The 15,740-nt window shown below is 38.9% G+C and overlaps 1 protein-coding gene across 3 annotated transcripts in view; it reads left to right on the forward strand.

Annotated features, from left to right (window-relative positions):
- The window catches only part of MYO3A (myosin IIIA), a 169,124-nt gene that overhangs the window by 74,861 nt on the left and 78,523 nt on the right, over positions 1-15,740 (forward strand). For 2 of the 3 annotated variants that reach the window (XM_060095468.1, XM_060095470.1), the window contains exons 12-15: positions 1,018-1,134; positions 2,351-2,455; positions 2,563-2,646; positions 6,847-7,049. In XM_060095468.1, coding sequence (XP_059951451.1) covers positions 1,018-1,134; positions 2,351-2,455; positions 2,563-2,646; positions 6,847-7,049 — 509 coding nt within the window. The remainder of the gene's footprint in view (positions 1-1,017; positions 1,135-2,350; positions 2,456-2,562; positions 2,647-6,846; positions 7,050-15,740) is intronic. The other variant, XM_060095469.1, reaches the window with a different exon arrangement.

Consider the following 15,740-nt stretch of genomic DNA (forward strand, 5'->3'; position numbering starts at 1 on the left):
CATCACCTTTTATTTCAGATAATCACATCATTAGAGAAATAATAAGGCTCCTTTTCAGTAAAAGGTTAGGATCACTACCCTGCCTGATCCACAGGCTTTTCTTTTTTTAATACTTCTGATACATTCCTGAGCATTTTGCTTAAAAATGTAGCAGATCAGGAGGCATATTCTGAACCGAAGTAGTCATTTGGTAAATTTTGGGTTGTGTAAACAACTCAAGTACTTCCTCAGAATAATCTTTCTTGAGAACCTCAAACATCTTGTAATCAAATAGTGTTTGTAAGCCAGAGATTGCCAACACCTTTATGAATCTTTGTGTATCAGATTTTCCAATGATGTGAAATCCCAAGCTTGTGGATTATAAAGAAGGCTTTACTAATCATATTGCTGACCTACGTATTAAACACTGGGTTTGTTTGTTTCTATTGTCTGTGTTTTATTTTGTTGTCTCTTTTTTGACCCAAATCTTTTGGTCCTGTGTCATATACTATAAATGATGATGTCTGGCACTGTTAAAATTGATTCCATGTATTCATATGATTTATCAATTGTGGAAGTTACTTTTCTGTACTTTTTACTCTGCCTCAAAGCCAAACATTTAAGCAAAGGAACTAAGACGCTCCACAGAGCCATTGAATAACCTTCATTTGGAATAAAATCATGTTCACTATATCTTCTCTTCCCTTTTCTAGTGTTCTTTCTCTTTACTTCAGCTACTGCATTTACTTACTTCCTTGAAAGCACTGTGTATATATAATCCCTGTAACATATAATATATTCTGTGGAAAACACAGGTAACAATGACATCCCTCTACAGCTCTCGAAAGAAAAGAAAATACCCATCAAGGGGAAGGATAGTTGCTGACCGGAGGTTACACTTCTTACTCTCAATACATCTATTTCTTTCTGATCCTTCCTCTAGATTCCAGATGTTTTATTTCTTATCATTTACTTTTAAAATGATAGTTGACCATCAATGATTTTTAACAAAAAGAGATTACTTTTATTTCGTTATAGAATACAGTCTCAGAGCAACTTGAGAAGTGTTACTCCAGAGATCAGATTTACTTCTATGTGGGCGACATACTCATTGCTCTTAACCCTTTTCAGAGTCTGGGTCTTTATTCCACAGAGGTATGTGGTGTGGCTTGTACACATTTTCTTACTTTGTACAAAAATTTGTACTCTTCAAGTATTTAAATTAAATTAGTTTTATTTTATCTAATCCTTTGAATAAACAGTTAAATAATTATTGTTAAAACATAGAGATAGGAAAAAACAGAAGATGAATCGACCTGGATGCAGTTTGTGGTCTTTGTGTGTGATATGTTAATTACTTCTTGTCATTGGTAATTGGTAACTGGTCCACACTACATATCATATCAATAAACAGATGCCTAAAAAGTATAGACTTAATGTCTACCTCTGAACCAAGTATCGGAGAGTCAAAAGTAAAATTACATTGTATATGTAGGTACTATATACTTAATGGCTGTAAAACTCATCATTATGAGTTTAAAAATTCCTTCTGGTTAATTTTTTAATATCAGACAATATGTTTTATGAATATAAGCACATAATTATCCATTATTCACCCCTAATGTTTAACTATAGAATAGTGTTCTGGAGTTAAGCTAGACTGTTTTTCATTTTCAATTAGATCCATACTCTTCTAGCTATTTGTGTACTCTAGGATATTCTATTGTATTATAATATTATATTACTCTAGAATAATACTGTGCTTAATATAATTTTTTGTGTGAAAAGTACGTAATTCTCTCAGTCTCTACCACTTTAAGATTTACAAGAATAATGGCGTATTTATGAGCCTTGACCAAGTTTTAGAAGACCTGGGCTTTAGCACAAATTCTGCTATCAATTAACTGAGTGATCTTGGGCAAAGCAAATGAGAAAGTGTATGTTAAATGATATGAAAGGAAAAAAGTAGTAATCGTATCTCATACATTATTATATCCAAGGCATAGTCAACAAAATGATACCTGATTGTCTTATTTATAAAGTATCTGCTTATTTAAGGAAATCATAGTATTTTGAAACTTTAAGTTCTGCTTTGGAAGTGGTATGCACTTCCAAAAGAGTCTTCCTTTAAATACCACTGCCAAGTGATGTCATATCATTTTTCCCTGTTGTTTTATGTCAAACTTTTATTTTACATAATTGTCCATGATTTGTGCATGTATGTGTGTATGTAATATGGATGTAATGTTTTGGTGGTATGAAGCTGTATTTTGATTCACCTTTTGCTTTAAAAATTAGCACTCTATCCGTAAATAAATAGGGTTTAAACAAAGACAGAAGCCTTACAACACATGTTCTTTTTAACCTTTAGCATTCCAAACTGTATATTGGAGCAAAGAGAACTGCCAATCCTCCTCACATTTTTGCCATGGCTGACTTAGGATACCAGTCTATGATAACATATAATTCAGATCAGGTAAGGAGAATCTCACATTTTTAGAAATTCTCCTCTTAGTTTCTCATGTGTCAGCTGAATTTGGTGAGGATAAAGTCTTCTTACAGTTTCCTTTTCTCACTGTGCAGTGCATTGTGATTTCTGGGGAAAGTGGTGCTGGAAAGACTGAAAGTGCTCATCTCTTAGTTCAGCAGCTGACAGTGCTTGGAAAGGTATAATTTAATTTTTCTCTGTCCTAACAGAAATATTTATTATACTTAAGAATTTAATTTAACTGATTAGGTTAATATTTATGAATTTCCACACTTAATAATGCACAGAAATTATAACACACCTGTTGTCCTTTGTGAGTTTAAAATATAACAATATAAAGAGCATATGTTTTGTTTTAAGCAAATTCTAACTTTTCTCACTCTTAGTAGGCAAGGCTTTATAGAGGTGATTTTCTCTCTTTTTTGCCCTAATGTACTCGCTGAATGCTTTCCTTACTTCCTCTTCCTTTGTTACCAGCAAGATAAAGGGGAGTCAATATACAAAAATTAATTATATTTATATATTATATACATACTAACAATGATCAGTTTAAACTTAAATGTATCATTTATATTAGCACCATAAAACATGAACTATTGAAATCTAGATCTTACAAAACATGTGCAAGATTTGTATGCTGAAAAATAGAAAAAGTTGATAAAAGAAATCAAAGAAGACCTGAATAACAGGAGAGATATGACATGTTCATGGATTAAAAGACTCAGTATTATTAAAATGTCAGTTCTCCACAGATTGATCTGTAGATTCAATGTAGTTTACAGTAAAAATCTCAGCAGGATTTTATTTTTTAGAAACTGACAAACTGAATCAAAAATGTATATGGAAAGGCAAAGGAACTATAATAATCAGTTTTGAAAAAGAACAAAATTGGAGGATTAATAAATACTACCTGATTTCAAGACTCACTATAAAAGCTGTGATAGTCAAGACAGTGTGTTATTAAAGAAAAGATAGTATACAGATCAATGGAATAGAATAAAGAATCTGCACATATATGATTTATTGATTTTCAGCAAAGGTGCAAGGTCAATTAATGATAGTCTTTTAACAAATGTTGCTGGAATATGGGCATACAAAAGGATTGAACCTTACTGTAGACCGCACATGCTATAAAAAATTAACCTCAAATGGATCATAGACCTAGAGATTAAACCAAAAACTATAAAATTTCTAGAAGAAAATTAAGTCAGGTAACTTTGTTCTTTGTCATTTTAGGTCAGGCAAAGAGCTGTTAGATGCAACATAAAAAGCATAATCCATAAAGGGAAAAGTTTGATTTCACCAAAATTAAGAACATTCTGTTCTCTGAATGATACTGTTAAGAAAATGAAAACACAGGCTACAGACTCAGAGACACTATTTGCAAGTCACATATCTAATAAAAGACTTGTATCCAGAAGATATATTTTTAAAAACTCTTAAAATTCCATAATAAGAAATCAAATAACAATTTAAAAATGAACAAAAAAATTGACTAGCCATTTCAGCAAAGATGATATGTAAATGGCAAAAAAAGCAAATGAAAATATGATATTCAACACCAGTCATCATTAGGGAAATGCAAATTAAAACCACAGTGAGACACCATTACATAGCCATTAAAATGGCTAAATTTTTTTTTAAAACCTGACAATGCTACGTGCTGGCAAGAACGTAGAGGAACTGAATGAAACTCTTGTGTATTGCTGATGAGAATGCAAAATGGTACAGCCACTTTGGAAAATAGCTCACAAGTTTCTTAGAAAGTCTAACCATACTTATCATACAACCTAGCAATCCTACTCCTAGGTATTTGTTCAAGTGAAATGAAAACCCATGTTCATACAAAAAAGCTACAGACAAATAATTTATAGCAGCTTTGTTCATCATCTCCAGGGAGTGGAAACAACAGAACTAGGAAACGAATAAACAAACTATGGTACATCCATGCCATGGAATATTACTCAGCAATAAAAAAGAATGAACACTGATACAAGCAATGAAGCTCACTGGATGAGATTTGGATAAATCTCAAATGCATTAGGCTAAGTCAGAGAAGCAGATTAAGAAGACTACATGTATGGTTCACTTGCTGTGTCATTCTTGCAGATTTAAAACCGTAGGCACAAAAACAAATCAGGGATTTTTGGCAGCTGAGAGTGGAGGGAAGGGTTGCAAAGAGTAATGAGATGATTTTGGGGGTGATGGGATTGTTCTGTATGTGGACTATAGTGGGAGATTGATGGTCACATATGTTTGTAAAAACTTTCAGAACTATATAAAGGATGAATCTCACTCTATGTGATTTTACCTTGATTTTTAAAAATGGGATGTTGAGGATAGAGACTTGGTTTGATTTTCCAAATAGAGTCCTTGAAATAAGATAAATCAAGAATAATGTGTTCTCATTAGGCTAATGGCTAAAAAAGAAAAATCATTGTATACAACTTATCCCTGCGAAAACGTTTATAGTGATTTGCATAGTTAGAAGTAGAGTCATCTTAAAATTTTTGCCGTCACAGTGATTATAGGAATCTTATGCTACAAAGCACTGTGGGTACAAGGCCAGACCCAACCACTGTATAAAAGGGTGCCTCATGGTGTCAAAACAGCTGCTTAATTGAGTCTAATTCATTGTCAAAATAATGTGTCGGAAGAGTTTCATGTTCCTGTTAAAAATCAATTGACTGGTTATATGTTTTCCATCTTGGGTGTAGGCATGGAATAGAAATATACTAGTAACCAGGCCTGTGACCCCGCAAAACTGGAAGAGCCAGTAGAGGCCAGGAAGGGGGGCCTACCTCGGGGCTGTCATCTCAATCCCTTCCCCATCCCCTTGCCCATCCTCTTCCCTCTCCTTACTCTTGGGATAAGCATCACTCTACAAGCTTTTAAGTTCACTGAAATAAATGTCATTTTGGAGAGAGTTGGGATGGTGTGACACAGCATACTCTCCTGGAGTGGAAGAGTTGAACACAAATAAATTTACTCAGGAGCCTTCCGCACGGGCCTTTACTATTCTTTCTTGATTTGTGAAGTCGATAGAGGCTCTCATCAATAATGGATTAACTCGTATGAATGTTGTTTTGTGGATGTCAGCACATCTAATGTTTATTTAATATCTTTATCTTGTGCTAGATCTAAAAATGTGACTTGATATTAATTGGAGATGGTGATATAAAAACAAAAGAATTCTACCCTTATCGAGACTGAGTGTGTCTTTTGGTTATCTCCTTGATAAAGATTTAGCAGATGCAAAAATGGTGTGTTTGGTGGATGGAATTTACCTTTGTAATACACGGTCTTCAAAACCTCACGTAGCAGGGCACTGCTACCTAATACAAGTGGTTGATGTTTTCTCACCTTTTTCATGAGTGCAAGGCCAGCCCCAAACAACATTTAAAAAGAGTCAAGTTTATCCCAATTCTTGCTCCTCTCTTTTCTCTCCCCTTATTGCCTCTTTTAGAGGATATCCAAAATCCTTATATGCCCCCAAAACCGCACTGTGAATGCCCCCTTGGCCCCCCCCAAATTCTAATGTAGCCTATGTTCCAGAAATATGTGCTGCTCCTTTCCCTTACATAAACATTTCCATACCTTTAACACAGCTGACTTCAGCAAGGTATTACACTGAAAATAATCCACTTGATCCATTTCTACTAAGATGTGAATGACTGATACCTCCTTAAACCTCTAAGAGGGGGGATGCCTTCTAAAAGAGGTTGGTTGTTAACCCAAATAAATTTTCTGGTAGAATTTCAGTTTACTAAAGTGGTAAAGAAAAGAAACCCAACATGATGCTTGTTTGGGGGAAGGAAAATGTGAGATGGTGTAGGAGAAAATAGAGGGCCAGCCACGTAGGCCCGCTGGCCTGGACCAGGGATCCACGTCTCCCTTCCACACACCCGAGCTGTTCTTGATTTTCACAATTATTCCCTCTCCTCTGCTTCTGAGTTCACACGTTATCTTTACTCCTCTAGGTGCAGGTTTGACAGCTTCCATGGAAGCAAGGGAAGTTGGTCCACAGCTTTGGGGACCATGTGGATGGGGACCATATAGGTAGAGGAGGAATAACAAAGTTTGAGATGTACCTCAGTATGCGTAGACTGCTTATAAATTGTTCTTGTAAATCAGGAACTTAACAGAACTATATTTGAATAGAAAAAATGTAAAGGATCTCTTTGCCCCTCTAAGAAAGGAAGTGAGTGAATGCACCAGCAGGAGGGGAAAAATATACTAGGTTGTAACTTCTGGCAACAAACCAAGATGATGCACTTGTATGTTTACATCTACATAAAGTGCTTATCAAAGAAGAGACATTCCATTCTACACAAAATTAATTTTTTACATTTTTTTTTATATCTTGACATTTTCTCTAGGCTAATAACAAAACCCTGCAAGAGAAGATTTTACAAGTGAATAATTTGGTGGAAGCCTTTGGCAATGCCTGCACTATTATAAATGACAATTCCAGCCGATTTGGAAAATACTTAGAAATGAAATTTACCCCTTCTGGGGCTGTCGTGGGAGCACAGATTTCTGAATACCTTCTGGAGAAATCCCGAGTTATCCACCAAGCCATGTAAGTTCATGTCACATATTTCCTATTTTCTGGGAAACATAAGCAAAGATGATGCTTTTGTTTTAATAATAAAATGTCTTACTCATTTAATAAAATTTCAACAGAATTTTATTGATCATCTACTATGTGTGAGGCATTTACTATTGGAAGCAGAGATGCCTCAGCACTGTCTTACTCTCTCATATGTTACATCCAGTAAAGGAGTTAATAGCCTAAAGTTTATGAAAACAGATAGAAAGCCTAAGCCCATCACAGAGGTACTAACAGGATAACTTAGAGTAATTTCTGAAGTAGGAGAGAATATACTTCTCTACACAAAACAAGTATGAAATTTAATTAGAAATAACAGTCATGTTTTTTCTTTTAAGTGCTGGTATATATAAATAGATCTTTGTATTAATTCTATGCTTCCCAGTGTTTATACACAAGGGACCAAAAAACAAACAAACAAAGGATTCAGGAAGGGGCTTTATTGTAGTGTTCTTTTTCCTGCCTGCTGATTTAAGCCACCAACACCATATTCTGGAATGTTTAGGTTGAGTGAGTTCCTTTAGGTTGAGTGAGTTCCTCAGTTTGTAGCTGAATGACAAAACTTTTCTCCTGTCCTTATGATTCCAAAACATCTTTGTTTGTTGTTCTTATGAAAAAACTAATCACAACATGGGATTTGTACCCTGGTCTTTATATTATTTTTTAAAAAGTTGTGGCAATTTAGAGTCTTCCATTTTTCTTATGTTGGTTTTATGCCAAACATATCTACATTATTGTAGTTATGTGTTGTATGTTAAATTCTCAGGAACATAAGCTTCCTTTATGTACAAGTACATTAGTATTTAATTATAAGTGCCTTCAAATTTTCTATCATTCAGTTTATGATAAATTGTGAATATAAGTTGCTTGGAGCCAACCTCTGAGCTCAGCCTTCAGTGTAGAAAATTATCCTTTGGTCTTCAGCTCCAAAAATGTCAGGCATGATTTTTAGGCAAATATGGCTTTGAATTGTGGCTCCCTGACATGTAGTCCACCTTGGGTAAGATATTTAAACCTTTAAGACCCTTATAGGATCTTGTTTCTGCAACCTACTGTGTGTTAGAATTTGAAATGCTTAACCTCTCTGCACCTCAGTTTTTCATTTTTAAAAAGGAGTTAGCAGTGGTGCCTACCTATTAAGATCATACCTGTGAAGTATTTAGTGCAATGAAGAGCACATAGAAAGAACCCCATGAAGTTTAAGCCCTTATTAGCAGTGGTAGTGTTGATAGTTGTGTGAAGATTAGAAATAATATGTCACGCAGTACATGGGACACTGAAAATGTCAGTAAACAGCAGCTCCTGTTATCAAGGTGTGCTGGGACCCAGAACTTAGTGGGCATGCATGTTAGTGCCTTTGCCACCCATACCTGGAGGAACCTCCAGGTCTTATGCAAGTGTGGAGACTTAACTGGTTCTCAGAACAGTCTGTCCTGCTCTCATAACTGTGTAAGACTCTGTCCTTCAGGTCTTTGGGGGAATGTCCACCTAAGACGCTGAATTATTGGGATTTAGATGGGGCCGCCATGTTGCACAGTGTCAAGGGCACCATCGCAGCGGGTTGCCTGGAGTCGTGTGCTGCAGCACCATCCACGTAGAGTACGATGTGAGCAGTACCCTTAGTAGCTACACAGTAAAGCTCTGGATTTGTAACCATACAAATAATCTCGTTCATGCTTATCGAACTACTGCACCATATAGTCCAGGAAATAGCACAATTAGGATCGTATTTTAGGCATACTATTAAGAAAGTAAGCTTATTTTCAGCTGGCCTAAAGGATTATAGTTTTACAACATTGTTTATTCGGGAAAAGTATTCCAATTTACAATCAGGTTGAAATATATCTCAGTTATAATTCAAGCACATCTGCCTTATAATTCTTCCATTTTCCAGGGTTTTTTACATCTGTTTTTTTATTTTACTTAATTTGAATTGCATTGTTAAATTCTAGAGAAGCTTTTTAAAATGATCTTTAAAGTTGAAAGTATCAGTGATGTCATAGACGAATTCTTAGTAGGTCCTTTTTAAAATGATAAATATAAATGTACCCTGTCATTCAGGAACTGGAAGGAAAGAACCAGTTCAGAGGGTTTAACTGAGAGGACTGTTTACAGAGGTAGAGGGCATTGAAGAACCAAGAATAAACAGTGAGGTACCCACAGATGAACAGCGTTGAGAAATCATTCCTACGCCTGGGTCTGAAGGGCAGGAGGAGGGACCACACTGCAGAGCCTGGTGAGAAGTAGGGCTGTGGAGGACTGCTGCCTGTCGGGAGCTGCTGCCTAAAGGAATACGGTCGTCCCTTTGTATCTGCGAGGGACTGGTTCCAGAGCCCTCTGCCGTATCCGCGGATGCCGAGTCAGCCCTCTGTGTCCGTAGGTTCCACATCCACAGATCCGGTTGGTTGAATCCGTGGATGCAGAACCTGTGGATGCTGAGGGACAACTGTCCAGCTACTGGGAGAAGGAGAGCAAGTGAGGGGAGGAAAACCTCGACCTCTTCTCCCTCCTTCCAGCCTCCTGCCTGTGCCCCCTGTTGGCTGCACCCAGCTGGAAGCCAGAGAGCAGGGGAGCCCGGGAACCCCAGTCTGTAGAAGTTAGACTTGGGGGTCACAGAGCAAGGCAAAGAAGAATGAAGAATGGATCTGAGGTGGCAGAGAAGAATCAGAGTAGACAATTTTTTGAAACAACTTACCCTTTCTTTGAATGGAATAAATTCTTTTCTTCTCTTTTTGCCTCTACTCATGTCATCCTACCCCCATCTCTGACCACATTTGGTTTTATAACTGATGGTATTTCTCATGTTGCTGCTGTCGTATAAGCTGTGACTTAAAGCCTTTCCTAAATGTAGATGATTTTAAAGAGGAAATTTTAAAAAGAGGCTACTCACTTCCAAGAAGAAAATGAGCATACAGAAGTCAATGCTAGAAACTGCTCATAAATATAAATGATTGCTGTTTCACTGCAGTTTTCTCCTGTTACTGCAATTTAGTTCAGCAGGCATTGCTTGCGTGTCTCTCACATGCCCAGCACGTTCCCAGACGCTGAGGAGACATCAACCAAATGGCAGATGTGTGCTGTCTGCTGTGGAGAAAGAGAAAATATTGTTTATGGATCAATTACTCTGTGTCAGGCACTGTGCTGGGCATTTTACCTCCATAATCTCTCTTAATTCCTTCAGCAATATGACAGGGGTTATTGCCTATTTTCTACAGGAGGAAACAGACCGAGAAAATGATAATAAGTTGCCTAATGTCAAAAAGCTAATAAGTGACTGAATTGGGGTTTGAAGCCATGTCTCTCTGTTTGACTCCAGAGCCCACCATTCATTCATTCATCCACCCATGTGGCTAATATTTACTGAGTACCTACTAAGTGCCAGGAGCTGTTCTAGGCCCAGGAGCTATAGAGCCATAAGACAGGATTCCCATGTACAGCAGGGCATGGTCTCCCAGGAGCCACGCGTGCTTTGATCCAGAGCTTGCTGATCACCATCACCGGTTGGCTTCTGATCTCTCAGGGAAGTAGGCAATGAGTTCATCTGCGGAGAGTGAGCAGGCAGATGGCGAGGGTCGGGGCGGATCGAGGAGACTGGATATCCTGGAGGAGGGAGTCCTGGAGGAAGGAGGTGTAACTAACCAGGACACCTAGAAGCACTGTTTCGTGAGCACTTCATGGGGCCCTGTGAATGCAAGGCTGCGCTGCTGGCTTTCCACGCCTCATTGCAGGCCCCTTTGTTGAATATTCCAAGGTTTCACACGTCAGGTGAGTCGCACCCTTGTGAGGACTTTGTCATAGATTTGAGGTGTTAGAGGCCTTGGCTGCACAGTGATCCCCAGGGTCCAGGGCATATGAGACAGCCTGGAGGGCCTTCCTGCAAATGGCTGATTGGGACCCTGAGGAAGCATTAGAGGCTCCGCAATAGGGGTGGGCCAGAGCCAGAGAATACAATGACCCTTGAACAGTGGGGGGTTGAGGGGCACCGACCCGTTGCCGTCAAAAATCTGCTTATTATGCAAAAATCTGCTTTTGACTTTCCTCAAACTTAACTCCTAATAGCCTACTGTTAACCAGAAGCCTTACTGATAACCCAGTTGACACATATTTTGTATATTATATGTATTATATACTATATTCTTATAATAAGTTGAGGTAGAGAAAAGAAAATGTTATTAAGAAAATTATAAGGAAGAGAAAATACGGTGAAAGTACTGTACTGTCTCTACTGATGCCGTAAGTTTATGTCGTCTGTTTACAAGATGAATCATCTGTCAGTACCTACATCAGTATTGTCTTAGATGATCCAAAACACTGTAGGTGTTATACTAACACTAAACATCAAAAAGGAAAAGATAATTTGAAGAAGAAATTCATATTTACTTACAGGGACAACGATTCGTGCATTGATAAGGAAGAAGCAGCAGTGTGGTTGCCTTATGTCACCTGGTGTCACTGATACAATTGCTTCACCGTAGCCCAGCCAATACACTGAGTGAATCTTATAAAATTTTAGGGCATATTACAGCCATATTCATCATACAGTAATGGAAACATTGGTACATTTTTTAGAAAATTACTTTGTGTTGATAGGCTGATACGCAGTTTCTCCAATTACGAGAGAGGGGCATGCTGTACAGTAATGTAATTCTTTGAAAGCAGGGTGATAAAAGAATAAGAATAGTAGCACATTGTTAATTTTATAGTAACTGTCACTCCCCTTATGCCTGTAAAGATAGATTCTCCACTTTAAGTCTTGCACATGATATTCTACACACAATTTAAAAATATTTATTGAAAAAATTTGCATATTAATGGACCTACACAGTTCAAATCCCTGTTGTTCAAGGGTCAGCTGTACTATCTGGTGACTTGCTGAGCCCCTACATTTGTTCCCGGGCCATTCTGACCTGGGAACCACTAATCACACGAGCGTGTGTGGGATGCTATGGAAGATTCTCTGCCTTTAAGGATGTAGTTAAGGCAGAACATGAGATGGGTAATCTTTGGAGGTGTCTTCTTTTCCTGTTCCTTTAATTCTCTTAATTGTTTATCTACCAAAGATCAGTATATTTCCTATAGCATCTCCAGGTCTTGTCAAATTACAGTCCTCAGTAAATGTAAACTGATAATTAGAGAGAACACCGCCAGTTATGCATGTCTGCATATATGAGTCACTCCTCTAATTGTGCACTGCATCATTTAAGCGTTAGAGGTGTGACACATAGAGCAATCAATGTGATTTCATTAGCACAAAGCAAACTAATTATATGCTGTTCCCATCTTAGAGGAATTTTATTATTTTGTGGTGAGAAAAGACAAGAACTAAACTTTTTGTTTTGTTCTAACCTTGCTTGTGTACAACGCTCATGTTCATCGAAGTATTACTAGTGACTGCCGCAAATAATGGCTGGGGGCGTAGAAGGTACGAACACAGCCAGCTCTAAAGGATGCCACCATCCTCACTTCAGCATCTGAGCCTCTGATGCCCTTTTTCCTGAAACGCTCGCCTGTCTTTTCTTCCATGACTGGACTCTTCTCTGAGTTTTTCTTCTCTGACTTAGATTTATCCATCCATTCCCAAAGTGTATACTCATCAAAGATCTGTTCTTGGAGCGTTTCTCTTTTCTCTCTATATTCTCACACTTAGCAGTTTCTTCTGACATCATGGCTCAATGGATAGCTCTGTGTGATTGACAGCCAAAGATGTACCTCTTGCTGTCTCCCAAGTTCATGTGTTTTGTTTTTTTTTGGCTGCATTGGGTCTTCGTTGCTGTGCTTCTCTAGTTGCGGCGAGCGGGGGTTACTCTTCCTTGTGGTACGCGGGCTTCTCATTGCAGAGGCTTCTCTTGTTGCGGAGCACGGGCTCTAGGTGCATGGGCTTCAGTCGTTGCGGCATGTGGGCTCAGTAGTTGTGGCTCGCGGGCTCTAGAGTGCAGGCTCAGTAGTTGTGCTTAGCTGCTCCGCGGCATGTGGGATCTTCCTGGACCAGGACTCGAACCAGTGTCCCCTGCATAGGTTGGCAGATTCTTAACCCCTGAGCCACCAGGAAAGTCCCCAAGTTCATGTTTTTCATTTCCAGCAACCTGGATATTTTGCTGTCATCTCGAATTCAACTGAATACAGGCACACCTTGGAGATATTATAGGTTCAGTTCCAGCCCCCTGCAATAAGGTGACTATCACAATAAAGCAAGTCACATGAAGTTTTTGGTCTCCCAGTGCATATAAAAGTTATGTCTACAATATATTTTAGTCTCTTATGTGTGCAGTAGCATTACGTCTAAAAATACAACGCACATACCTTAATTAAGAAATACTTTATTGTTAAAAAAATGGTAGCCATCATCTGAGCCTTCAGCGAGTTGTAATTTTTTGGCTGGTAGAGGGTCTTGCCTTGATGCTGATGGCTACTGACTGATCAGGATGGTGGCTGCTAAAGGCTGGGGTGACCATGACAACTTCTTAAAAGGCAATGAGGTTTCCCTCATCGATTGACTCTTCCTCTCATGAACGATTCCTCTGTGACGTGCGATGGTGTTTGGTAGCATTTTACCCACAGTGGAACTTCTTTCAACATTGGAGTCAGTCTTCTCAAACCCTGCTGCTGCTTCATCAACTAAGTTTATGTCATATTCTAAGTTTTTTGTTGTCATTTCAGCAGTCTTCTCAGCATCTTCACCAGGAGTAGATTCCATATTAAGGAACCACTTTCTTTGCTCATCCGTAAGATGCAACTCTTCAGCTGTTCAAGTTTTACCATGAGATTGTAGCTGTTCAGTCACATCTTCAGGTTCCACTTCTAATTCTAGTTTTCTTGCTATTTCTACCACATCTGCAGTTACTTGCCCCCTAAAGGCTTGAGCCCCTCAAAGTCATCCATGAGGGTTGGAATCAACTTCTTCCAGACTCCTGTTAATGCTGATATTTTGACCTCTTCCCATGAATCATGAATGTTCTTAATGGAACCTAGAATGGTGTATCCTTTCCAGAAGGTTTTCAATTGGCTTTACCCAGATCCATCAAAGGAGTCACTGTCTGTGGCAGCTATGGCCTTACAACATATATTTCTTAAATAATAAGACTTGAAAGTTAAAATTACTTCCTGATCCATGGGCTGCAGAATGGATGCTGTGTTAGCAGGCATGAAAACAACATTAACCTTGTTGTCCACCAGAGGTCTTGGGTGAGTAGGTGCATTGTCCATGAACTATAATATTTTGGAAGAAACCTTTTTTCTCAGCAGTAGGTCTCAACAGTGGGCTTAAAATATTCAGGAAACCATGTTGTAAACAGATGTGCTGTCATCCAGGCTTTGTTGTTCCATTTAGAGCAGGGGTCCCCAACCCCCGGGCTGTGGACTGGTACCAGTCCTTTTAGGCACCGGGCCACACAGATGGAGGTGAGCGGCGGGCGAGCAAGCGAGGCTTCATCTGCCACTCCTCATCGCTCCCCATCGCTCACATTACCGCCTGGACCATCTGCCCCACTCCGGTCCGTGGAAAAATTGTCTTCCATGAAACCGGTGCCTGGTGCTAAAAAGGTTGGGGCCCGCTGCTTTAGAGGGCAGAGTAGATTTAGCATAATTCTTAATAGCCCTAGGATTTGCAGAATGGTAAATGAACATTGGCTTTAGCTTAAAGTCACCAGCTGCATTAACCTCTAACAGGAGAGTCAGCCTGTCCTTTGAAGCCAGGCATTGACTTCTCTTCTCTAGCTATGAAAGTCCTAGATGGCATCTTCTAATATAAGGCTATTTCGTCTACACTGAAAATCTGTTGTTTAGTGTAGCCACCTTCATTGATTGTCTTAGTTAGATCTTCCGGATAACTTGCTGCAGCTTCTGTGTCGGCACTTGCTGTTTCACCTTGCATTGCTGTGTTATGGAGAAAGCCTCTTTCCTTAGACCTCGTGAACCAACCTCTCCCAGCTTCAGACTCCTGCAGCTTCCTCACCGCTCTCAGTCTTCACAGAATTGAAGAGAGTCAGGGCCTTGCTCTGGGTTAGGCTTTGGCTTAGGGGAATATTGTGGCTGGTTTGATCTTCTGTCCAGATCACTAAAACTTTCTTCATGACACCAATAAGCCTGATTTGCCTTCTTACCATTCACTGGAGGAGCACTTTAAATTTCCTTCAAGGACTTTTCTTTTGCACTCACAACTTGGCTGACTGTTTGTTGCAAGAGGCCCAGCTTTCAGCCTATCTCAGCTTTTGACATGCCTTCCTCACTAAGCTTAATCATGTCAAGATTTTGTTTTAAAGTGAGAGACGTGCAACTCTTCCTTTCATTTGAACACTTAGAGGCCATTGTAGGGTTGTTAATTGGCCTAATTTCAATATTGTCATGTCTCAGGGAAGAGAAGAGGGAGAGAGATGGGGAAGCAGCCGGTTGGTAGAGCAGTCAGAACACACACAGCGTTTACTGATTAAGTTCACTGTCTATATAAGATTGTCTGTAGAGCCTGAGGTTCCTGGCTCCCCAAACTGCTCACAACAGTTACATCAAAGTCACTGATCACAGATCACCATAACAAATGTCATAATAATGAAAAAGCTTGAAATATTGTGAGAATTACCACAGAGATGCGAAGTGAGTCATTGCTGTTGGGAAAATAGTACCAATAGACTTGCTTGATACAGCATTCCCACAAACTTTCAATTTGTA

The sequence above is a fragment of the Mesoplodon densirostris genome, chromosome 4 (genome assembly GCF_025265405.1).
Source record: "Mesoplodon densirostris isolate mMesDen1 chromosome 4, mMesDen1 primary haplotype, whole genome shotgun sequence".
Taxonomy (NCBI): Eukaryota; Metazoa; Chordata; class Mammalia; order Artiodactyla; family Ziphiidae; genus Mesoplodon; species Mesoplodon densirostris.